The following is a 26,943-nucleotide window of genomic DNA, read 5'->3' as shown; positions in this document are numbered from 1 at the left end:
ACACTAGTAAGATCTTAACTGGTATTTTGCTAAAAAAAGAAAAAAAGAAGGTAGTGGCGGTTTCTGTACTCGCAGTTACTCAATAGGCCTAGGTATTTTATGATACTCTAAGGGAGATTCTGGAAAACCTTTGACATCTCCTACAATACTTGAGTTTTACGACAGTGGGAACATTCCTGTCGCCTTACCAGGGTCTTGGGCCTGCGTCAGTTCTCTGCTCGTCTCCTCACACCAGTTGTAAGTCTCAGTGAAGGCCTGGTAACTGCTGTCAGCACTCCCCTGCCCTCCCCATTTTGGGTCAACGGCCACGAACCCAGATCCATGCGCTTTGCCCACCTTTCTGCCTGTGCCCTTCGACCAGCAGAACACCGAGCACAACTCTAGGTCCTGCTAACTAACCTCGACCTTGCTCGTTCTCTCCAGGCTGGCCTGTATTCTGGCCTTGAGGAGCTCTGCCCATCACATTAGTAGTAGGCTGGCTCTTGATGCTGATTCTTCATGACCTTCCCTCAATCTAGTGCTTAGACGTTTTAGTTCAACTTACACGAAAAATTCTCAAATAGCTACCTTGTCAGGCTGGGTGAAGAAACGAGCTGGCAGGACTGGGTCTTTAGGCGATTCCAGACTGTACGTGGTGCTCTTGGACATGATGATATTCATGGCAACATCACACACGGTGTACAGTTTCTGCAACGGCAGGACGAACACGAGCTGCGTAACTTGGCTCCCTAGTCTCTGCGCTAGGAGCAGCTCGAGAACATGCGTTCAGCATGCACTTCCCAGTACAATAGTGCTAAGTGAAAATGCTCACACCACTGGTTTCGTTAGTTTACTAGCAACAGTATTACTATTAATTCTATACTACCAATTCTATATTAGTAAGTCTAATTACGACTAATAGAAATACTATTATTTACTAATAGAAAAGATAATATTTGACATTATCTACAAATACTACAGACGTTCCATCCGCTACATTCAAATGCTTAAATCGACATGGAATCATAACTATTTATAAAGAATTACATACTTCATTCATTTTTGTGTCATCTGGTCCTTGGGCATCTTTTGTTTGTTTAATATTTTCTACCATCTTTCTGATAAATGCATGGCTGTTATTTTCATTTTTAGCCATTAATATTTCTAAAACGAACCACAGACATCTAAGAAAAAAAAAACAAAAAAGAAAAACAGAAAGAAAAATTCGTTGTTAAGTACAGATACAGTAATTCTAAATATAAATATAATGAACTCCGGAAGCAGAAAAAATTAAAAAGAAAACAGCTATAAGTCAACAGAGAAAAAAAAAGATATGTTACACATACATATCACAACACATCAGCAATGTCTGTTTGAGTTCATGAGAACCCTTCTCAAAGTCTCACTAATTTTCCCAGGGAGGAAGGTTAAAAAGAAATAAATGATGGAAAGTATGAATCTTAACTTCTGCCTGTGACAGAAAGGGAAGACTGTTTAAAGGAATAAACTGGGCCATGAATAAAGTGAAGCCTCAAATACTCAAGACTGACTATAGTCCCAATTGGAAGTCTTCAAGAAAACATAACTACCTTACTTAATAGTTAAGAATCTTCATCAGTAAATTAGAGAGGAAAAAGTCATGACTGACAACTACACACACTGTCTTTGCTTAAAGAGGGAAAACTTAAAAGAAAGTTTTAGTTCTAAAGTTAGCTCCATTTTAAAGTTAATTACAAAAAAAAAATTCTAGTATTTAAGAAAAAAAACAAAAGTGCTTTGTCTCTGTAGAATACAGACCAAATGGGACAGAGTTATAGCACAGAGAAAAAAAAAGCAATGGCAGAAGAAGAGAGAAATTCTAAGCAAGGTATCCTTCTAGAAAGGAAAAAAATAACCTTCAGGGTCTCAGGTATAGAATAAATCCTTCTGGAGTGGCTGTCTCATAGACTGGAGCTACTGATGTCTGTACAGGGGCAATTTAGAGATACAACCAAAAATGCTGAGTAAATTCTAAAGAGTATTTTATCTGTTCCAAATTTCAACTGTCTCTGGAAAAGGGGTTGTTAGAAGTTTTCATTAGTTATAATTACTCTAACATAGAATTCATTTTGGGAGACCTAATTGCTTATTTTTAAAAAACAGAAACTGTGCCAAGTTATCAGTAATTTGATTTTATTTTCTTGAAGCATCTCAAATATTTAACTTTAAAATATTTCTATGAATTAAGAAAGCAAGAGTTATTTTACTTTACTAGGAAGCTAAAGGCATAATAAATTAATTTATTTAAAATCACAAGGTCATCCTTTATTGTAACAGAAAAAGGACCAGGGTCTCAAACTTATTTAAAGAACTATACTTTTCTTATAAAAATTTCTCTAAATATCATTATAATCCTCTATTCCACACCCAGACACATATGCTTTTCTGGCCTCTCAATAATAATCTCTGAAAAAATTACAACTGTAATGAACTTTATTTAGAAAATCAATGAAATAGTAAGTGAGAGCGGTCCCTTGTTATCGACTTGGCCTATTATTAAATTAAACCATTTTTTAGTTCTTATGGAGGAAGATAAGTTACTACATAGAAAGTGTGTTTATTGTGTGAATACAGGAGAGTATTACTTCACTCCACATGAAAATCAATACAGAGTTTTAGAAGACGGTAGGAAAAGAACTGGAATGGAAACTTTTAATGGATTGCTTCAATAGAAAAGAAATGCCAGACTGGTAGAGAAATAGAACAGTATACAGTAATTATACTAAACTAAGTTTTGGGAAATTACGTAAGAAATGAAATATGAAGAGGTGGTATAAAAAAAGAAAAATAAGAGAACAAATAAGGGAAAGGACCTTAAATTCCTAAGAAATGAAAGAAATCTAACAAACTAATTACAATTGAGATTCCATTATCAGCAGGAAAAGGGAAAAAAACTTGCAGAAAACAGGAAAATGGGATGGAACAAGTCTTACTCTTTAACATCTTTAAGTTGTTCAATATCCTGTACTTTGACATAATCTGGGTCATGTGCCAAAAGGTGAATTGTATATGGAACAACATACTCTGGTAGAAGAGACAATAGTTTTTCTGAAAAAGAAAAAAAAAAGAGAGAGAAATAAAACAAAAACAAAACAAAAACATCCAGGTTAGAAAATCAAATCTTACTGACTCGCTCTCTTTCTCTCTCTCTGATACTATTATTTCCTGCATCCCAATAGTACCACAATATGGCTAGAAGAAAAATATATTGAAGTACCCAGTTGAGGTACACCATAAATTAAACAGTTTATTCATCCATCCATCCATCCATCATGTCCAATACTGAAATGCCTATTAAATGCACCATGTGCTGAAGTCACAGGACAATTCTTTCAGTTTTCAAATGCATATGGGAAAAAAGTGACCCAAACAAACTATATCTAAGACCAAGAAAGATATGATCGATTTTTCTTATTATAAATAGCCCTATGTTCAACATTCCCTTGTAAGCTGCTGAGCAAAATGAAAAACTAGTAAATTTTTCAGAGTTAGTGTTAGAGTTAGGCACAACAGTAGAGAGTAAAGATTTTTGATACTATTTGTAGTATCAAAGTAAAAAGTATTTGATACTATCTGTAACAGAAGAATAGATATAAAAGAACAAACTTAAGAGTTTCTAGGACATTTTAAGTAAAAAAGGAACATTTTTATAGTTTAAAAGATTTTTGTATTTTGACTGAGATCAGCATATTCCATTACAGGTTAGAATTGTAACACTAACTTTAATAAAGGTTATCTACAAAGACCAGGCTGCATATTCTGAACATACCTATTACATTTCCTAGCTTCAAAATAAAATTTTAAATTAGATGTTCAACCTGGAATACAATAATGTATGTGTCAATGAGGTACCAAGTTCTATTTCTATTGCTGAACTCAAAGAGAATAGTCTGTGTGTAATATTCATTTCAAGGCAGGTATGGAAGAAAAAAGTACCAAGGTTCAAAATTCAGTGAAACTCAAATTAAACTCTACCAAATATTTATTGAGTGCTTACAATTTTTCAGGCTTACTATTTTAACTATAAAGATGAGTAAGACTAGATAGAGGCCTGAAGAATGAACGGGGACAGAAGCTACACCTCAGTGTGGAAGGGGCCCTAACTTAGGAACAGCTAACAGCTACTGAGTACTTCTTTGGACCATGCAGGTGCTTTATGTACATAACTGTTTAATCCTCATAACAACTCTAAGAAATGAGTACAATTATACCAATTCTATAAATAAGGAAACTAAGGCTCAGACTGCTAAAATAATATGCCCAAACACAACTGGTAAATGGCAGAGGTGGGATTTGACTGCAGAGCACTCGTTTTTAACAAGATGAGGAAGGAAGAGAAAGAAAAGGGGTCCCAGTGATGTGGTAACACCAAAAACTATGTATTTTAAAGGATTTAAAAGGTGCAAACCACACTTGTTGGTTTTATTTGTCTGTTTGTCTGGAAGGGGGAGGCAATTTCCAGACAGAGTTGACAACAGGGAAAATAGATGGCTGAACACATTTCAAATAATCCCGAGTACAACGAGCATGAAATTTATAGGAGGGAGTGCTAGAGAGAAAGCTTGAAACTCAGGCTGAGTGTGAACTATAAAGGGCTATGTTAGGAGATTCTACTGGATCCTATGAGCCATGAAGAACCAGCACAGATTTCACGCAGTCAGTGATACGCTCCAGTCTGCTTTAGAAAGGTAATCCTGATAGCTGTGTGGCACAGCTGGAGGTGGGCCAGGGGCAGGGAAACACAACAGGGATATACACCCATCCAAGAGAAATACAGCAGGGTGGGAGAGCTGAGGAGAAATGTTCCAAATAGCCAGAGGAAGAATGAAGGATTTGGTGACCAACGAGAAGGGGGATAACGTATTTCATGTGACTTGGAAAATCGGATGATTTTAATGCTGTTAAATACGTTGCAGAGGTCAGAGAGGCACAAAAACTAATAACGTGGATAGGGTGAAGTGAGCAGATTAAAAATAGGCACAGAAACATCTGATATTAATGTCAGCTACAAGTGAGACCAACCAGCAAAGATCAAAGACCTGTATTTTTTAAAAAACTGAAAGACAATACTTAGACCAGGGGTGTCCAAACTGCGGCCCGCGGACCAACCGCGGCCCGCAATCCATTGTTAATTGGCCCAAAGCAAATTCCAAAAATATATTTAGTTTACTTAAATAAACCAGGTGAGGCAACACGTACTTCACCTCGAGTGAGTGGCCCGGCTGTTTGTGTATTTTACCGCATATGGCCTTTGGTGAAAACCGTTGAAAAAAGTTTGGACACCCCTGACAGACTATGTATACAAATGTACACATTTCACTGTTCTATAAAAAGTACCTCCATCCAGTGTCACTGCTTGTTTCCCTTGGCCATTTCATCAGTTACACAGAGATAATGGGTTGATATTTAAATACCCACACATTTGTATTTTAAACATGAACTTTTTAAAGGACAAGCTATTATTGAAAAATAGTAACAACTTCTTATTCAATGAGTGTTGATTAGAATATAATAAATAACAGTAACATCATTTTGTGTTCCATAAAAGTGACAGGCAGGAAAGTAGACTTCTCCTTCTCATGTATGCTCACCACTAACAGCTGCGTGCTGCTTCAGATACTCGCGTCGCACGTTTATGTTTTTTACCAGACACTGCCTGGCGTGAGCTCTTCTCTCTTTCACGGGGTCTTTGGCACAGAGTGCACAGATTGCCATGTACTCGAGGGGAAGCCGCAATCGGGAAAGGCCTTTGTGAAGTTTCTGAGCAAATACTTGTCTTACTTGGTAGCACTCATCCTGTGAAGACACAATTATTCCATCCCACATGTTATCCACCTGGCAGCAAAGAGTAATAACTTCAGACACAAAATCTGCTATATCAGTAACCAAAGGGGTAAACGCAGCAGGTTTATCCATGACCATTGCTTCAGCTAACAAGACTGAGATATTGTGACAAGTTAATTTCTACGCTGGAGTATTTACCTGGACCCTCGTTACTACCAGTTACACGTGTCAGAAAATAATGATGGTGCTTCTAAAACAGATAAAACTCGTAAATATAAATCCACCCTAACTTAAATAATGAAAAAAACAGTTTCAACAATCTCATAGTTAGCTTTTTCATTTACCGAGCAATATTTATATATTTATATATTTCAGTTCTATTGTTTTTTTAAAAAAACTATTCGAATTAAAACGCACAACTTTGAGGCAAGTGTTAATTAATTTGAGAAACAAAATTACTTTTTGTCCCACCAATCTGCTCATTATTGCTGCCTCTGCTTTCCTCATCCACCCTTCTCCTAAACCACCCACGGGCACTCTCTTAGTTAACAACTCCTCATGGTCACAACAGCTCCTGTATCCTCCAGAAAGCTGCAATCTCCACCCCACATCCCCCTGTGCTCTCCTGGCCTTTTGTGTGTCTCCAGCATTGCATTTAGTACACAGTATTAAATCGACCAGTTTACATGTCTGTCGCTCGTCCCTTCAAGGTAAGAACTATGCCTTTCCTCAGCTTTGTGCCTCTAAGCCAAGCACAGTACCTGACAGATTATCAGAATTTATTCTAAACTATTGGGAAAAGCGCGGTATGACCTTTTAATCACATGAGACATGCATAGACCTTCCACGTGACACACAAAGACCTTTAAAATTATACCTTACCCTCCACCAATTATAACAAGGTGTGGAGTAGTTCATATTTTTGCAATTTTATGTACATTATTTCTTCTTAGAATGTTCATTTTGTTTTTCTTCAAAACCTAGGTCATAACATCTTGCCCTCCTTATCTTTAAATCCTTATTTTATGTTATCTTTTTTCATTTAATTTAAACTTGTTTCTTATAATACCAAAAACCTTTGTAAAAAGTAGTCTAGCTTTCGCAGAAATACTGTCTATTATCCACCCTCACATTCAATGAAACAAGGTTCAAGTTAACTCACTCCTTCCTCAGTATCACTCCCATGGGGAAGAAGAATCTTCATAATCAATTATGTATTATAAAAATATCGAATTACAAACTGTATTAAGTGAACATAACACAAGTATATTCACATATGAACAGACCACTCGTAAAAAAGTTAATCTCCACTCAAACATCCCTGCCATACTTAGATGCATTCCCAACCAAGACCATGTTTTGGTCACTCTCACCAGTCATTCAGGATCCAGTAACACAATGCAAATTAATTATGTCAATTGTGAATCATGGCAAAAGTAGGATTCCAAAAAGTCATTAAAATGATGTGAGAGAAGAATGTCAAATCATATGCGAGACAACTGACAGTTAACAACAGAATATGAGAAATTTGATGATGATGACGCAAAAGATACATCAAAAGAGAATCAGCTGAACAAAGACTTAAAATTAAAAGTTGTGCTCCTGGGAACGGAGGAAGTCTTCAAATACTTATTTTTATACAAAGATGATTATCCTTTTGACTGCTATAAAAGTTAAGTGTAAAGGACAGAATAATACAATTTTTATCAGGAAAAAACACTCTCAAAAAAGCAAACATTTGATACTTTCATGGTTACGGTTATACCAATAATTGGCTTAGTATTTTTTAAAAAAGGAGATGGTGTCTTATCCTACAAAATATTTTTCCCCAAAATAAAGTTCCAATCAAAGCTTTTATTCACTACTCACTATGAATAAAGTCTGAATTTTGAGTAGTCTGCATCTTAAGTAAATTTACATTTAGTGGCCTTTTTTTGGTACAAATTATCCTTAGGACTAATTTTAGAATCTTGTAAACAATTCAATTACTTTGTATACTGCATTTATTATCAATATGTATTTGTATTTTGTTTTCTCAGGTTACCTTCTTGGGGAGCTGAAGCCATGACTTACTCATCTTTGTATTTACATAGTTGTACACAGTAAATTTGAATTGCAAATTCTAAAATACCTTGTTAATTTATAAAATAATGTTAAGACTCATATTATTGAATTTCCACCAGATTTATTTTCTACTCAAATACATGACAAAGGTCTCTGAGATACAATACTGCTTTTAAAGAACCCAAGGCCAGAGAAACCACAGGCACATAAATAACTACCGCACAAGGCATGTATATATTAGAGGACTGCAGATAATACCCGCAGGAAATCAAACGGAGAGCAGCTGTAAGAATCAGAGCAAGTTTTGTGCAGAAGATTGTGTCTGATCCTTGATTTACCGAAAGGGTTGGATTTGGATGTGTAGAAATGGGAGGGTGAAAAAAAAATTAGAGGCAGCAAACTACAGGCACATAAATGAAAAAAAAAAGAAAAAAAAGGTTCAGTTTCACTGAACTGAGAGTAGGTAAAGGGTAGTGTACTAAAGAAGAATTTTACATGTATGTTTGAGTCCAAATATTACAAGGGCTTGAACAGCAAGTTGTAAAATATGTAACTTTTTCTGAGTATAAGCCGCTATATATGTTTGACTAGGGGAATAACATGATCAGAACCATGAGATGCAAATTCAATCAACAATAGAGAAAGTCTCACAATAATCCACATGACACTTTTGCAATAAGGTGCAAGGGCAAGCAAATAGTCAAATATAAACCTTCTTGTAGGTGTAAGAAATGCCAGTCATATTTACTTAATGCTATTGAGGCTCTACAGTCATAAAAGAGTAGATCTGGGAACTATTATGAATTCAGTCTTATAGTCATTGAAAATTAAAATTTGAAAATTCTGTTTAGCATCAAAAGTGGGACTGAAGGCTTAAAAAAAAGTTAATGTTGCTAGTACAGGAATCACCTACATAAAAAATTAGATGACCCAAAGAAGAATGTATAAGGGGAAAAGTTAGCCATGGAAAGATCTTCATAGAACACATGCATCACAAGGAAAAGAGAAGAGTCAGAAAATGTAGTCAGAGAAGTACAACAAAAATCAGGGGACAGAAACCAAACAGAGTTTCAAGAATAAAGTTGCACAGCTCATTAGCTGTGTCAAATGATGCAGGAAGGACATGGCCAATGCAGACCAATGTCATTGGATTTAGGGACTTTAATAGAGCATCTCTGGAAAACAGTGCAGGCAAACGAGTAGTGTGTGAGAGATAAGAGGGGGAGAGACAAAGATACAGATTACTTGCTTGAGGTTTGGAGGTTTAAAGAGACAGGCATGTGGTTTAAAGGATTAGGGAAACAAACGTTTGGTTTAGAATAAAATAAGGTAACCTCATATGTTTGTAACTTGTGAGAATATGCTGATAATTAACTTCTAACCATTAATTCATGCTCCACAGTCAACAGACTTCCAAAGCAATCATGTAACTTAGGCAATCTGAACTTCCGCCTTAGGAATCTGGTGACTGAGATAGTAGTAACAAATACTATGCTAGAAAAGAAAGTCTCTGGAAATTTAGTAAGTGCAAATGATTTTCACACATGGTGGAAGTTTAACATATGTTTGCACATACCATTACACAAAGTTTCAAACAAAGCCTCTCTTTTTACATATGTCAGTATTTTCTTGGTTTTTAAAAAACATTCTACTTCAATACTAATAGCACCAATACCCTATGAAATATCTGACTAAGAATCTGATAAATCAACAGAATGCAAGTATTACCAATTTAAAAAAATAATCACATTGGATGTTTTCTTCTACGAAATTTAACACATACTTTAAAAATTTTCACCTTCTTGCAAAATAAGATTATCTCCAAAATTAAGGGGGAAAACTAAACCAGAAAACCCTGGGCTCCTCAAAAATTTCGTTTTTCAAATGGTTTAGTCTAATATCTGAATAACAACACTGAAACTAAAACAAATTATCAACAGGATTTGGAATAACTTTTAAAGACTGCAATTAACCAGAAATTGACAAAACGATTACAATTAAAAAATAGGTAATAGTTTATATGTAGGGTTACACGTAAGCTGCAATTTTTAAATAAGCAGATGGAAGTGGGATAGAAAGAAAACTTACAACAATCCCTGAAGTAAATGCCAAATTCTTACACATAGACTGGAAAAGAACAGAAAAACTAAGTGTAAAATAACCAAAGTATGAATGAAACACTCATACTGGAACATCTTATTTACTACCATGGAAGCCCTTTTTCTTTAGTTTTCTCAACGATGCCAATAACTTATAAAGTGATATAGTTCAAATATTATGTTTCTCTAATATGAAACCCATAAGACTGGAATATGAATCCATTAACACCCGTTAATAATTTGAAATTTTAACTCACTGAGTAATAAAGAATGCTTCTTACCCAAAATTAACATCATTATTATAAAACTATAAACTTCTATATTTTTTCTTCCTTTGAAAAATTATATTCAACCTCATTATGTGCACATTCTGTATTTGTGAGTTTACCCACTCACTAATATTTGTAACCCCCAAAATCACCACTTGTGACGTTTTCACAGTCATTCCCCAGTGAATGCACTGAGCAGCCAAAATGTGGGCTGCCGTGATGTGTCCCGTGGAGGCTCAACGAGGCCATGTCTGCCGTCTGGTTTCAGCGCTCGCTATAAATGAGTGTCCTTTTGGTGGTCTATGTAGTGCCACATTTTCCACATTTTTGTACTTTTTGTTGCTGACTTTGTTGTTTAAAATAGCTTCCAAGCAGAGTGTTGAAGTGCTGTTCAGTGTTTCTAAGGACAAGAAGGCTGGGATGTGCCTTCTGGAGAAAATCCGTGTGTGAGATAAACTTTCCTCAGGCATGAGGTGCAGTGCTGTCGGCTGTGAGTTCAATGTTAAGGAAATACCTATACATTAAATAAGGTGCCTCTAAACAGAAGCGCACGTCAAACAAGGTCATGTACTGACCGATGGATAAAAAGGTTGTGACTAGACACCTGCAGGAACCACCCATGTGTCCCCTGTGAGCAATGGTTCGGTATTTGCTAATTCAGTGCTTGGAATGACTGTGGCACAGAAGTACTACAAGTAATGAGAATCAACTGTACCATGTTAGCAACCCAAAACTCAAACGCCAGTTTTAGAACTTGGAAATGTTTCTCCTCCATAACATTTTCAAAACAAGATATACACATTTAAGATGTGTATCTCTATGTCACGGAGGACGTTTTTCTTCTACAGTCAGGACCCCGCAGACTCCTGCTCCGTGCAGCCCTCCTTACATTGATTGCTAACGCGCACAGCTGGTACTGTTCCAACGTGATGATTTCATGGTAGCAGGGTTCCTGCGCCAGCTTCACAATAGCGCTCCCAGCAGCGAGCCGCAGGCGTGACATGTCTGGTTTACTGGAAAAGAAGCAAAAGCGAGTGTAAATTACATTTCCAAATGTCCGCACACAAACATTCCTGCTTTCTATAGCTAATTTTGTAACAATTCTTCTGGCCAAGAAAAGGGCAGAAAACAAGTTAGGGATACAAAATGAACACCATATTGTGTTGATCTGGCTTTGGAAGGTAGTGTCTAATACTACAGAGTTCTTCTCCAGAATGTAAGTGTGTGCTAAAGTCATTTAATTCTCTCATACTACAAAAATAGCTTTCACCCAAGCCTGGAAAAAAATTTGTTTGTTTAGTTGTTATGCGTTTGCTTACAGATTAGGCATAAAAATGTCCTAACTTGCTAATCAGTCAACTGAAACTACTGTGCTAAGTACAAAAGAAGCAGAATGAAAGCACGTTAAGTGGATAAAACATTACCGTTTTCATCTGGAATTCAACTTTTCCAATATTACCAAGAGGCTCCTTTAAGTTTAAGGAAAGAAAACTTCTGCTAAATGGGACACACTTTACAGATTAGCAACTTCTTGACTAGTAACTATATCTGAACAACCCTTCCATATTAGATGATTTACAGGATCTTGGAGGAAGGAGGGAAAAGTTGTAACTTAGTCTTCCAAGATCTAATATCTAGTTGGTTTAAGCCCCTTCTTTAATCTCTCTGAGGATTATGTAAAAACACTGACTGAATGCCTGACACCACTAATGTGTTCTCAAGTTACAGGTCCCAGAGCTGGTTTTCATTTCATCTATAGTAACATCCTAAGAGCTGTTCTGAGGTAAGTCACTCCACCACTGCTTTCTTGTTGCAGTTTATTTAGTATAAAAAGAAATAGTTATAATTAAATACTTTACAACTAAGTTTCTGAAGACCAGGTTTCTATATAAAGCCTTGTTTAAACCTGCAGAACCAATGTAATTCACATCCACTTGCAGAATTCAAGCACACATTTAATTTTGTTAAGGAATACCATGAATAAAAACAGATGAGATGAGATCTAAATATGTACATAGATAATGTAATTAATAAATTTAAGAGGCAAAAATGTATTCATACTAGGGAATTTTTTTTTCCTCCATTATTACGTAAATCCTGAACACTGGCATATACAAACTGTAAAAGTAGAGAGGTGAAGATAATTCATGAGACTAAAAGAAAGTAGATAGATGAGTTGTACGTGTGGAATGGTACACAAAGTTTTATGCAAAAAGTACACCAGGAGCAAAACATACAAGAAGAATAAAAATGAAGATGGAAAGGGAGAAAGCAGCTGGCAGTCATGTTTTTTTATACTCTCTCAATAGTCTTTAAGCTAGCAATATTAAGCGGGGAAGAGTTATCCTCTTTTTTTTTATTACCAATTAGAGCAATAAATGGCACTTGTGTTTCCACAGACACCCAATTTCTAAATTTTAGCTAGCCCTGACATAATAAGCACTACCACCATCAATACTTCTAATTACTATGTGCTAGGCAGTGTTTTAAATACCTTAAATATACTAACTTATTCAATTGTCATAAGAGCTAGATTGATAGGTTATAATCATTCTCTACGAGGAAACTGAGGCACAGAAACGTTACAGTAACTTGCTAAAGGTCACCTTGCTAGTAAGTGGTGGTGTCAGGATATGATTCTGGGCTCCAGTGTCTATATGTTTCCAAACACTATACTACACTACGTCTTTCAAACAAAACAAAAACAAAAAATGTGTTGAGAAAAATCTTTTTATTTATTTAATATATTTTATTTATTTAAATATTTTAAATATTTTATTTAAATATTTTATTTATTTAATATATTTATACTTCTGGAAACAGATTCAATAAGTTGCCTTCTACCTAATCTGTTCTTTTTCTTTGAAACATTAACAAGAATACAAAACACCAGTTAATTATTGGTACACTAACATCTTCACATTAGATACTCAAATAAGTTAATAATTTTAAAAATAATTACGATGTATAGCAGTACCTGCACCAGACATGTGACTGACATTCTGAAATAAGCACTGTACAAAAGTATATTATAATAAAATATATGGATACCTACAAAGCAATATTATGTTTTGAAAAGAAACCGACCCATTCAGTAATTACAGCAGAGGCCGATCTTCTGTGCTACCCAAAGGACTCTGAAAGAAGAGCTACATACCTAATTTTCCCCTGTTCTGTCAAGTCTCCGTCACTATGCAATATTGTTGTTAGTAATCTTAAGGTAGAAGTTCCGGATTTACTGTGATTATTCTTCATTCCAAGTAGCCATCGCACCATCATTTTAATAGCCTGAATCTACATAAAAGACAAATCGACAAATAAATCATTCCTGCGTTTTAAAGAAATTCTGTATCAACCTTAAAAAAATGAAAAAATGTTTTTAATTGATGCGTAAGGAAAAAAAGGAAGAGAATTATTTCTTTCCGCATATATGAAGATAAGTTTGAATATTTTAAAAACGCTTCACCCCCCCCAGGCAATTGACAAACGAATGATTTAACTAAGAACTATTTTTTTTGTGTTTTTTTTAAAGTTTCCCCAACATACACTCTACCCTTTAGAATCCACAGTAAACTCATGCTAACAGAAAAGTTAAGTTCCCAACTGCAACTGTATTCAATCTTTTTTGTCTGATTGACTATACCTCCTCATATTTGTACTGTATTTTATAATTACGAGGTACCTAAGTACTTTAAAACCTTTAATGTTTGCCAACAACCCTTTTTGAAGGGGTGCATTTTATCTCCTTTTCACATACTACCTTAGCTTTTTACAGCTTCAAGTCTCTGAGGCTAAGTGGATCTTGAACAGTGGCATGTGGCAGATACTCTTATGATCCCTTTCCTGGGCCATATGGTGAGCATGAAGTCTAATGCACGTGGCCTGCCGTGCGGTCTAGTACTGCTCAGCTATACAGAACTGCTGCTTGAGACCAATGCTGAGAGAACAGGTTTATACTGGAACTTACAAGTATCAAGCATCATTCAATGCTAAAGGAAGGGCTACTCTACAGGTCTACAGAAATAGAATCTGAAGCTGGAATGTGATAATTAATATATGAAATATAAACACACACACACACACACACACACACACACACCCTGAAAGCATTTATAAAAAATGACAACTAGAAAAATAGCAATCAGTAGACTGAGGTCAGGTCTACAATTATAGATTATTGATGGTTTTAGTAAATCTATACTCTGTACACTAGTGATGGACATTCTTTTATGTGTAACTTCTCATTCAAGGAACTATAGGTTGAATTTAAAATAAGAATTAAAATTTTTTTATCAAAACCCATACAAAAGATAGTCTTAAAACCTGGATAACCATCTTTACTGATAGGAGAATGCATATAAGAAACCCAGCACTGTCTTTTGCCATTAAAAGGTTCAGATCAAGAAGCAGCAACTTGGAATCTGCCTTCAAACTTTTTCTTCACTGATTGGATTATGTGCAGCCACCCCAAGGCCTTTGGTTTCTCATTATTGCCCTATTCTCTCACAACACATGGGTGAATGTCATATTAAAAACCTCACTAATTTTAATAGCCATATATCTCTATAATAAGGAATAGAAATTTTAACACCTATAAGAATACATTAAATATATTAAAATAAACAAATTTATGAATATTACTCACTTTGACCATTGTCTCGGGAGAAACTTCTTCATCTGGAACCCAAAGCTTAGTTGTCTTTTTTCCTGGAAGCTAAAAAAAAATTAAGGACTTTAAAATGTGAATGTGCATGCTTATGTTTAATTTTTAGTGAATGAATGAAATCTTTATCTTTTGTAGTGCCAGTTATTATATATGACTAAAATACTGTATCTAACCCTATTACTCAGAAAGACTGAAAGGCCTGTCTTCACTAGCACGCACAGAGCACTGTATGTCCTCACCAGTTGGTTCTTTCTAGGTGTGAGGTCGGGCTGACTTTAACCTCTTTCACACACTCCTATAAATAGCCCCTGTTGAGACTAACAGTCCATTTATTTAAGGCAGCTGGCAAGGTCTAGGATTGAAAAAACCAAAAAGAAAACCAAAAAAAACAAAACAAAACAAGGGAGCCAAAAAGTGTAGTTCTTAAATAAGGAAAAAGATATATATATATAAAATCTTGAACAGGGAAAGAAAAATTAGAAAGGTCTGCAATTAAAGATAAGTAACAGATAACATGCATTAATTGGTATCTTCCTACCTAAATCCCACCAAAATGGCAACACTCACACACCCCACACACCCAGGGCTGGAAAAAAGGGGCCCAAAAGGCCAGAATCATAAGAAAATTTTGAAAAACACAAAATACACAGTAAAAAATTCAGACAGCTAGAGGGCTTATCACAGTATGTATAATCCTGAAATGATAAGCTGCAGGTACTGAGAAATACGGTTTTACAGTGGCAGCCAGGAAATTAAAGTAAGGTGACAAAACGGATGAACCCAGTTTGGAAGACTGGAGATGCCATTTGTACCCCAAGCTGATACGTGTGATTTCCAGAGGCAGCCTAGGAAATAGAAATCAAATAACACCTCAGGGAACCCCCTGGCATTAGGATAGTTACCTCCAACATCTGGAAGGCAAACTCCCTAAATACAAAGAGTTGAAAGATTTACATACTGCTTGAGAGCAATTCTTTAGTTGAGAAGTACCTTCAAAGTATAAAGGGGAAATAATGAAAAAGGAATCACAAGAGAAACATTCTGATGAAATTTCTGAACTAAGAATGTCAAAAAGAAAAGCTTCCATGAGACAACCTATCCAAAAAAAAAAAAAAGCAAGAATCAGATCAACTTCAGATTTCTCAGCTGCAAGCCTAGATTCCAAAAAACAATGCTGTGAAATTTCTGCAGTGAAGTGATTTGAGACATAGAATTCTAGTATTTAAGAATAAGGGGGAAAATATTTTCAGAAATCAAAGACAGAGAAAGTTTCCAAATTCTAAGCCATTTTGAAAGAACTACTCAAAGATATACTCCTCGAAATTATTTAATTCACAAAAGAATTCAATCTGCATAAATTATTACAAATAGTAAAAAAAAAAACAAATGAAAGAAGTTATCCTAAATAAGACTAACAGACTGTCAGGCGAGTTCAAAAATAATAAAATAAAGCCACAACAGATGTGAACAAAACCAATGACAGAAAAATCTAAAAATAATAGGATGGAAAAGCATTAAATGGGATATGGATTTCTATGGGATACTGATGTAAATAAGATATTGATGTATTTAATAAAAAATCTTACACCACGATATCAAATTCATGAACATTTTACACAACTAGCAGAATATCAAACTAAACCAAAACAAAAATTATTTTTGAAAAATATTCAAAAGGTTCACCATCACGAAGACTTGAAAATACCTCTTTCAAAATCTGATAGAAGTTGAAATGAAAAAAGGTATAGGAAACACATGCAGAAATATAAGGAATACGTAGAAATAAAATATTCAAGGATTAAAAATAATCAAAGCTGACATTCTTCATAAATATAATTAAGATTAAAAATAAAAGTTTAGCAAGAAAGAAATACAACATCAAAATAATTCCCCAAATCAACCACAAACAGAAAACTTAATTTTAACAACCAAAGTACTGAACAAAATTATACAAGAGAAAATTTTATATTTTCTTTACAGATAAAATTATGTAACTTTAATGAAAAACATCTTGTAGATAAAGTAATAGAAAAGAATAGAGGTGGTATGTGTTATGAATGGCAGCACTGCAGGTGACTGGAAGGAGAGATTGTTCAGTAAATTGTGCTATCCTAATGGGGAGTAAAAAAAAAAAAAGGAGTCCTTAAGTCACACGATACAAACTAATTCCAAGCAGATTAAATTTTTGTGTGTGTGAAAAAAACCTTAAAAACGTTTAGAACATATGGGAGACTAATTTTATGGCACTGGAGTAGAAAAGGACTTCTCAAACAAGATTTATAAAGTATTAACTACAAAAGAATGATAAATTTAACCACATTAATAACTTTTACCTGAAACTAACATAAAATAATGTCGAACATCAACTGTAACTGGAAAAAAAAACTAAGTTTTGTTCAAAGCACACCATAAAGGGAGTAAAAAGCCACACAATGAGATTTTTATGAAGATATTGCAATCTGTACTTGAAAAAGTATTGTGTGTAAAGATTACCTCTGAAAAAAACACAATCCAGGAAAAAAAGGGCAAAAGACATCAAAAGGAATTTCATTAAAGAGGCAACATGAATGGCAACTAGACATATAAACAATTAGTAACCAGGGAAATGCAAATTATAACTATAATGAGATGTTATTTTACATCAATTAGATGGGAAAAAATTTAAGAAATCTGACAATAACTGGTGTTATACATGGCTGATAGGAAAATAAATTTTAAGAACCATTTTGAAAAATAACTCGACAATAAAATTAAAAGTTAAATACAGAAGGTGCCAAAAAAAGTATACACATTTTAAGAAAAGAAAACTATTAAAATTGTAATACTCAATATATACCGATAACAAAAGATGAACAGAAGTCACGTTTAACTTCTGCAATGACAAGTGAAGTGCTCAAAGTCGTTCCCATCAGCGTCCAGACACTTCTGATTATGGTGAACTACTGCTTGAGCAACGCTAACCAAAGTGTCCACTTGTACACAATTTTTTGGCACCTCGTATACCTGTGATTCATCAATTTCACTTGTATGAATACAACCTAGAGAAATTCTTGCTAATATGTATCAGGAGGCTTCTATAAAAATAGGAGGGAGGACCTTCAACAGAGGAAAGAAATGGAAATATTTTAAAGGTCCATTAAGAGGATAAATTATGAGTTATTTTGCACTATCATATAACAGAGTAATGAATGAATGAACTAGTTGGAGTTAATAACAAAGATTAGTCTAAGAAACAAATGTGTTATAACAAAAGCAAGTCATCCAAGAATACATATGGTATAAACTCTCATAAACCTCAAGAACAAGCAAAACTAAACCAGTACCCTGTTTAGAGAGATATATGTGGTAAAGGGTATTTTGTTTTAGTTAGGGAATAATAAACCTAGGAAAGAAAAAGAAAGAACCGTTTGGTGAGTAATAAAACCAGGAGCTAACAGGTCATGAGTGTTCATGGTATTATTGTAAAACAAGTTATACAAACGTTACATACATATATTCCTTTGTACATATCAAATATTACATAAAATAGGACAAACTAATGGGTTAAAAGAGGTGAAAGGGAGATCTGTTTCTGACGAGATCTGAATAGGTTGTCTCAGACCTATCTTCCCACTGGAGCAAACGGGAGAGTTGGACAAGGTAAGTTTTAAAATTCAATTTGAAGGCAACAGACCTACCAAAGCAGTGAGAATTCGCAGGGCAAAGTTTCAAAAGAGGCAAGAAATTGAGAGATTTGAGTTTGGTGCTAGGACTGTTTTTCTCATACACATGATAGATAGACAGCTGATTCTGAAAGTGAAAGAGGCTGAGAGGTTGGGCGATGCATTCATCACTGTCACAGAGCTGGGAGAGAAAAAGAAACGGATTCTGGGAACAATAAAGAATAGAGTCCCTGTTAAACACCCCAAACTTCTGGATAGATGTAACTAAATACACGCTAAATATAAAGGTGACCAGAAAAAGAATGAGCCTGTCAAAAACTGAAGCCCAGCTTCTAAACATTGCGTTCTTTTTTTAATTATTAGTTTCAGGTGTACAAAACAATGTACTAGTTAGACATTTACGCCCCTCACAGTGATAACCCTCCTCCCTCAATCTACTACCCCTCTGACATCATATATAGCTGTCACAATTCCACTCTATTCCCTATGCTGTACTCCACATACTGTGACTATATATATATATATATATATATATATATATATATATATATATGTATATATAAAATTAAGTTGACATTCAGTATTATTCAGCTTCAGCTTCAGGTGTACACTGCAGTGATCAGGCATCTACCCCGTCCATAAAGTGGTCTCCCTAATAAGACAAGTGCCCAACTGACAGCCTACAAAACATTATTGATTATATTCCCCAAACTGTCTTTTGTATCCGTATCCCAGTGGCAATATTCTTGATTGGATAAAGGTGATCTGAAAATAGCTCAACTGCCTGTCAGAGGTAAAAATAAATCCTCTCTGGAATTATAAAACCATCCAGAGCTTCAAATTATCTCTACAGTTTTTGTAAACAAAGTCTACCATTCAATCAAAAATAACATGTGTGCAAGACAAAATGACTAAATATCAAGATAAAAAAAGCCAGAGGAAATCCAGATACCGAGGCTAACAGACATAAACTGTAACATAATTAAAGATGTTCAAGAATTAAATGACAATATAAAAAATTCTGTCAGCAAACTACAAGCTATAGTAAAAACTATAAGGAAATTATAGAATTGAAATACAGAAGTTCAATTAAGAATTCAATGTATGGGCTTAACAAAAGGTAAGACAAATCTGAAGACAATTAGTGAACTCAAAGACAGGTCAGAAGACAACAAAAACTGAAGTAAGAGCAGGCAGAAAAGTACAGAAAAGTATGTCAGGCAGCTGGGACACAGAAAAAAGAATTGTATGTTTATAGTGTGTAATCAGAATTGCAGTAAGATAGAAGAGAATATGAAATAAACAGTATTTGAAGAAATGCCTGAAAGTTATTCAAAATTTATTTAAGACAAAAAGCTACACATTTGAGAAGAGCTATCAGCCCCAAGTTAGGATAAACATAAAGAAAAGCACATCTACACACATTATATAGTAAAACTGGAAACCAATGAATAATGGAAAAGATTAAAATTATTCACAGCAAAAAGAAAATCTTTGAAGGAACAGGATTGTCAGCTGACTTCAAGAGAAAATATAAAAAGAATGGAAGATAATGGAATAATATACACAAATTATTGAGGGGAGGAAATGTACCAGTCTAGAATTCTAAACCTGGAGAAAAAATATCCTTTGAATAATGAAGGCAAAATAAAGGCATTTTCAGACAAAAATAAAGACGTCATTGGCAATAAACCACACTAAAAGAAATACTACTTTAATTCTTTGGGTAAAAAGAAACTCATCCACAGACTAAAAGAAAAAACAAGAGAAAGGGGAAAATATGTTGGTAAATGTAAATAAGTATTAACTGTATAAAATAACAATGGTAATGGTCCTGTTTGAACAAGAACAGAAGGCATCGAGGAATAAAGGGAATTAATGTATTCTAAGAATACTGCTAAGAATACAGCTAAGAATACTGTAGCTGCTGTCCTGAAAGTTTAAAACAGACATATTGATACCGGCCTTCAACAAGTCAATGGAGCGTGTTGTAATCTCCAGGGCAACTACTAAAATAATAGGAAGCCATAAAACAAGCCAGAAAAGGGGGGAGAGAGGGAATAAGGCAAGAAAGAAGAGGAAAACGAACATGTAACTAATGAAACAAACTGAAAATAAAAATCAGATGGCAAATTAACCTAAATCACTATTTACATTACATGTAAACAGACTATTCTAATTAAAAGACGAAGTTGACACAATGTATACCAGAAATGGTTTCACTGTATTGTTCTATATATGCCATTTAAACGACATTTTCAAGTCCTCTATTAGTTACTATTAGTTCATCTTTCTCCTGAGATAGGGAATGAGATAAAAATGTTTGCTATCACCACTTCGTTTTGAAGGTCAAGGCCAAGGAATGAGGAACAAATAAAAAGCATTAAGAATGGAAAAGAAAAACCAAAGCTATCATTATAACAAATGATATGGTTGTTAAAAGGAGAAAACCCAAAAGAATACAAAAATTAACAGATATGAAAAATTCTATTAAAGAGATTCTGGAGTACAAAGTCAATATAAAAAAGAAATAACTTTATATGTCAACAATAAGCAATTAGGAAATAAATAAAAATTATAGTATTACAATAGCATCAAAAACCATAAAATGCCTAGGAACATAAGATAAGCTAGACCTCTACACAAAAATTTAAGAAACATTACCCAGAGAAATTAAATACTATCTAAGACATATACCATCTCCATGAAATGGAAAGCTCAGGATTATAATACCATGTTCATGGAATGGAAGGTAGTATTAAAATGATGAATATTATCTCCAAATTTATAATTCAACACAATCCCTATCAAAGTTACAGCTAGGTGTGTGTATATGTTGGGATAGAGACACTGATTGTAAAATTTAGACAGAAATGTAAAAAGCTAAGAAAAGCCAAAACAATACTGAAGATGATGATGATGATGAAGTACTAGCAGTAGCAGCAGCAGCAGTAAGGGCATTTGGAAGACTTAAGCTACCAGTTATCAAAACCTGTTGCAATAATTAAGGCAATCTGAAACACACCATGTTTCCCCGAAAATAAGACCTAGCTGGACGGTCAGCTCTAATGAGTCTTTTGGAGCAACAATTAATATAAGACCTGATGTTATTTTACTATAAGACCTGGTATAATATAATTAATATAATATAACGTAATATAACATAACATAATACCAGGTCTTATATTAAATTTTGCTCCAAAAGACACATTAGAGCTGATTGTCAGGCTAAGTCTTATTTTCGGGAAAACAGGCTAATAAAGTAGAATATATACATATGATTTAAAACAAAAGTAATAGTAAAAAGAAGTAGGGAATCTTCACAACCTTGAATTTGGCAATGTATCCTTAGATGTGGAATGAAAAGCACAAGCAACAAAAGAAAAAATAAATTAGACTTCAAAAATATGAAACTTTTGCGCATGAAAAGATTATCAAGAAAGTGAAACCATCAACAAAATGAAAAGGCAACCCACCAAATGAGAGAAAATACCTGCAAATAATGTATCTCACAGAAGATTAATACCCAAAATACATAAAGAACACATATAGCTAGCTCGACGGCAAAAGAGTGGGTAAGGGTAAGGATCTCAAAATTATAAGGGTAAGGATCTTAATCTCAAAATTAAAAAATGGGTAAGGATCTCAAAAGACATTTGTTCAAAGACAAACACATGGCCAATACCTACACGAAAAGGTACACAATATCACTAATGATCATGAAAATGCAAATCAAAACTACAATGAGGTATCACCTCACACCTGTTAATGACTGTTTTCAAAAAGACAAGAAATATGTGTTGGTGAGAATGTAGAGAAAAGGAACTCTTGTACATTGTTGGTGGGAATGTAAATTGGTAAAACCATTATGGAAAATATGTGGAGGTTCCTCAAAAGATTAAAAATAGAACTACCATATGATACAGCAGTTCCACTTCTGGGTATTTATCTGAAGGAAACACAAACACTAAGTTGAAAAGTTATCTGTACCCGCGTATTCACTGCAGCATCATTTACAATAGCCAAGACCCGGAAATAACCTAGGTGTCCTTCGGTGGATGACTGTATAAGAAAGAAGCGGTACATATACACAATGGACTCAGCCATAAAAAGGAAATCTTACCATTTGCTACAACATGGATGGACATAGAAGGTATTAAGCTAAATGAAATCAGACAGAGAAGGGCAAATACCATATGATCCTTTTTACATGTGTAATCTAAAAAACAAAAAACAAAACCCAAAATAAATACAACAAACCAAAACTCACAGACACAGAGAACAGACTGGTAGCTGCCAGAGCAGGAGTGGAGAATGAGTGAAGGGGGTCAAAAGGTACAAACTTCTAGTTATAAAATAAGTAAGTCATGGAATGTAATGTGCAGCTTGGTGACTATAGTTAGTAATAATGTATTGTACATTTGAAAGTTGCTAATAGAGCAGATCTTGTAAGTTCACATCACAGGAAAATAAATTTATAACTATGAATATTATAAATATTATAACAATGAATATTAACTAGACTTATTGTGATCATTTCACAACATATACGAGGTGTGATAAAAAAAATACTGTGACTGTCTAAAAAAATGTATTACAGTAAAAGACACATTGCCATTAATCCCCCTCAAATACTCGTCCTCTTTTTCAACACACTTATCCCATCATTCTTGTCATTTTCTGAAGCAGTTCTGGAAGTCCTCTTTCGTGACTGTCTTTACTTCTTCCTCCATCATAACAATGCTCCATTGTCACACACCGTTTCTGGAACGGGAATTTGTCAAATAAAAACATTAGGATGTGTCCTCATCCACCTTATTCACCGGATCTGGCAACGTCCAACTTCTGGCCTTTCCCCAAAGTCAAAATGATTCAGGACATCGAGGCAGCCACGACAGCGCAATTAAAGACACTCACAAAAGAGGACTTCCAGAACTGCTTCAGAAGGCAGCAAGAACAATGGGATAAGTGTGAAGCGAGGGGGAGTTTTTTGAGGGGGATTAATGGCAATGTGTCTTTTACTGTAATAATTTTTAAAAATTTAAACACTCACCGTACTTTTTTATTACACCTTATACAAATACTGAATCATTGTGTTGGATACCTGAAACTGAAATAAAGTTATATGTTAATTTTATCTCAATTTAAAAAAAGAACTTTTAAAAAAGGGAAAAAACCTACAGAGTGAAAGAAAATATCTGCAGATATCTGATAAGGGTCTCATACCTAGAACATATAAAGAACTATTACAACTCAACAAAAAGACAAACACCACAATTTAAAAAATGAACAAAGGACCTGAATAGTCATTACTCAAAAACAACAACAAAAATATATATAAAATAGCTAATAAGTACATTAGATGATCAACTTCATTAGTCATTAGAGAAATGCAAATCAAAACCACAATGAGATACCACTTCATATTCACTAAGATGGCTATAATCAAATTAACAGAAAATAAGTTGGCAAGGACATAAAGAAATTGGAAATTTTATGCACTGCTGGTGAGAAGGTAAAATAGTACACCCAATGTGAAAAACAGTTTGGAAGTTCTTCAAAAAGTTAAACACAGAATTAACCATATAACCCAGCAAATCTACTCCTATGTATATGAGATCTGACAAATTCATGAACTCATCCTAGAAAAAGCGCTATATACCTCATTTACCTCATTGCTGAATACCACTATGGTCACCTTTGAAGTACAAAGGTGATATCACAAATATCACCTTCGAAGTCCTCCCCTTGGAAGCTATGCACGGATGCCAGTGCCTAGTCCACCCTTCAAAGCAATGTTGGAACTCTTTTTCTGGAATGGCCATCAGAGCTGTTGTCATATTACCCCTGATGTACTGAATGTCATCAATATGTCTTCCTTTCAGTAGTATTTCCTTTATCTTTCGGTAAAGAAAGAAGTCATTGGGAACCAGACCAGGTGAATAGGAAGGGAGTTCTAATACAGTTATTTGTTTACTGGCTAAAAACTCCCTCACAGACAGTGCCCTGTGAGCTGGTACATTGTCGTGATGCAAGAGCCATGAATTATTGGAGAAAAGTTCAGGTCGTCTAACTTTTTCATGCAGCCTTTTCAGCACTTCCAAATAGTAAACGTGGTTAACTATTTGTCCAGTTGGTACAAATTCATAATGAATAATCCCTCTGATATCAAAAAAGGTTAGAAAGAGAGTTGCAACAAGTTCGCAAACTTAACTGTCAGACCTTGTATACCCCAAAGAACTAAAAGTAGATACTCAAATACTCAAGACACAAAATTCATGGCAGCACTATTCACAATATCCAAAAGGTGGAAACAACCCAAATGTTCAACAATGAAAGAATGGATCAAGAAATTGTGAGAAATACATATAATAGAATATAATTCAGCCATAAAATGGAATGAAGTACTGAAACATGACACAATGAGGATGAACCTCCAAAACATTATGCTAACTAAAAGGAAGTGGATCAAAAGGACACATATGGTATCATTTCATTAATAGGAAATATTCAGAATAGGTAAATTCTCTGAGACAGAAAGACTGGTTTTTGCCAGGGGCTGGGGAAACATTTGGGGAATGATTGTTTAATGAAAATGATCTGGAACTAGATAGAGGTGGTGGTTGCACAACATTGTGAATGTACTAAATATTATTTGAATTGCATACTTTAAATAATTTTATGAATTTCATGTTATGTGAATTTCAAGTCAGTTTTTTTTTAAAAGCAGCAGGGAAGACAGTCTTTTAAATAAATGGTGCTGAGTCAGATGGAAATAAAAATGAATCTTGACATCTACCTCATACCGCATACAAAAATCAATTCCAAGTAGATTATAGAACTAAATGTGAAAATTAAAACAAAAAAGCTCCTAGAGAAACAAGAGAACTCTCTGAGATGGTGAAATGTTCTGTGCTATCCAATACTAGTCATATGCAGCTACTGAGCCCTTGAAATGTGTAAATAATTTATAATTATATTTAGATTAAACTTGAAATTTAAATAGCTATATGAGGCTAGTGACTAGAATATTAGCACCGTTCTAAAAACTAATATAGGGAATACATTCAAACCTTGGATAAGGCAAAAAAGACTTAAACCAGATAAGTGTTAATCAAAAAGAAAAGAATTGATAAAATGGGTTTATTAAAAATAAGAATTCCTGTTCATCAAAAAACAGCATTAAGAGAGTGAAAGGGCAATTTACAAAGCAGGAAGAAAAAACTGCAAAATACACTGTCAATGGAATATATGAAGAAATCTTAGAAGTAAGAGAGGGACTGACAATTTAATAGAAAAAGGTAGAAGAGGCTTGAGCAGGTGCTTCACAAAAGAGGAAAGCCAAAATGTCAATATATGTATGAAAAGGTATCCAAGACCCTATTATTCGTTACACATTTGCACAGTGACTAAAATGTTAAAGACTGGCATATCTATTACAGACAAATAATGGTATAACTAGAACTCTCATTCAGCACAAATAGAAATGTTAACTGGTATAATCACTTCAAAAAACAATTTGGCAAAATCCACTGAAACTGATTTTTTTTTTCTCTAACAATTTTTTAAAAAATGTATTGGGGTGACAATTGTTAGTAAAATTACATAGATTTCAGGTGTACAATTCTGTATTACATCATCTATAAATCCCACTGTGTGTTCACCACCCAGAGTCAGTTCTCCTTCCATCACCATGTATTTGATCCCCCTTACCCTCATCTCCCACCCCTCACCCCCCTGAAACTGAATTTATACATACCCTAAGATACACCAATTACACTACAACATAAATGTATACATAGTGCCCAAAATGACATGTAAAAAAATATTCATAACAGCAGTTATTTATTTAACACTGGAAATAACCTAAATGTCTAGCAACAGAACAGATATATTGTGGTATATGCAAGTGGCATACTACACAGCAAGAAAAATGAATGATCCACTGCTATGTGTGACTAGATGGATTAATCTCACAAATATACTATTGAGTGAAGAAAACTAGACACAAAGGATTTACGCTGCATGATTCCATTCACACAAGTTCAAACACACGTAAAACCAATCTATGGGGTTGGAAGTCAGAACAATGGTTACCTTCAGGGGTCGGGAGGGGGTAAAAAGAGGAGCGACACGGAGTTTCTGAGGTGCTGCTGGTAACATCCTATTTCTTTACCTGCATAGTTGGTTAGTCAAAAATGCTAACTTTGTGATAACTTAATGAACCATACCTTTGTAAAGTGGGTTCTTTTCTGGTATGTTTTACCTCTTAGTAAAATTTTTTTGTTAAAGAAAACAAAAGCAACCAGTAGTCATACTAACAGATTCTTATGGATATACCATACTTTATTCATGCAATTCCTTAGTATTATTAGAGGTCT

General features: G+C 34.5%; 1 protein-coding gene across 6 annotated transcripts in view; it reads right to left on the bottom strand.

The window, feature by feature from the left end:
* PDS5B (PDS5 cohesin associated factor B) overlaps positions 1-26,943 on the bottom strand; it is a 160,947-nt gene that overhangs the window by 17,006 nt on the left and 116,998 nt on the right. For all 6 annotated transcript variants that reach the window (XM_081046588.1, XM_081046583.1, XM_081046584.1 and 3 more), the window contains exons 22-28: positions 14,880-14,948; positions 13,392-13,528; positions 11,124-11,247; positions 5,610-5,814; positions 2,952-3,066; positions 1,031-1,163; positions 568-687 (exon numbers count right to left, since the gene is read on the bottom strand). In XM_081046588.1, the coding sequence (XP_080902714.1) occupies positions 568-687; positions 1,031-1,163; positions 2,952-3,066; positions 5,610-5,814; positions 11,124-11,247; positions 13,392-13,528; positions 14,880-14,948 (903 nt within the window). The remainder of the gene's footprint in view (positions 1-567; positions 688-1,030; positions 1,164-2,951; positions 3,067-5,609; positions 5,815-11,123; positions 11,248-13,391; positions 13,529-14,879; positions 14,949-26,943) is intronic.

This window comes from Rhinolophus hipposideros (assembly GCF_964194185.1).
Source record: "Rhinolophus hipposideros genome assembly, chromosome: 4".
In the NCBI taxonomy this organism is placed as follows: domain Eukaryota; kingdom Metazoa; phylum Chordata; class Mammalia; order Chiroptera; family Rhinolophidae; genus Rhinolophus; species Rhinolophus hipposideros.
Note: the sequence above shows the minus strand (reverse complement) of the source record. Positions and strands in the feature narration are given on the sequence as shown.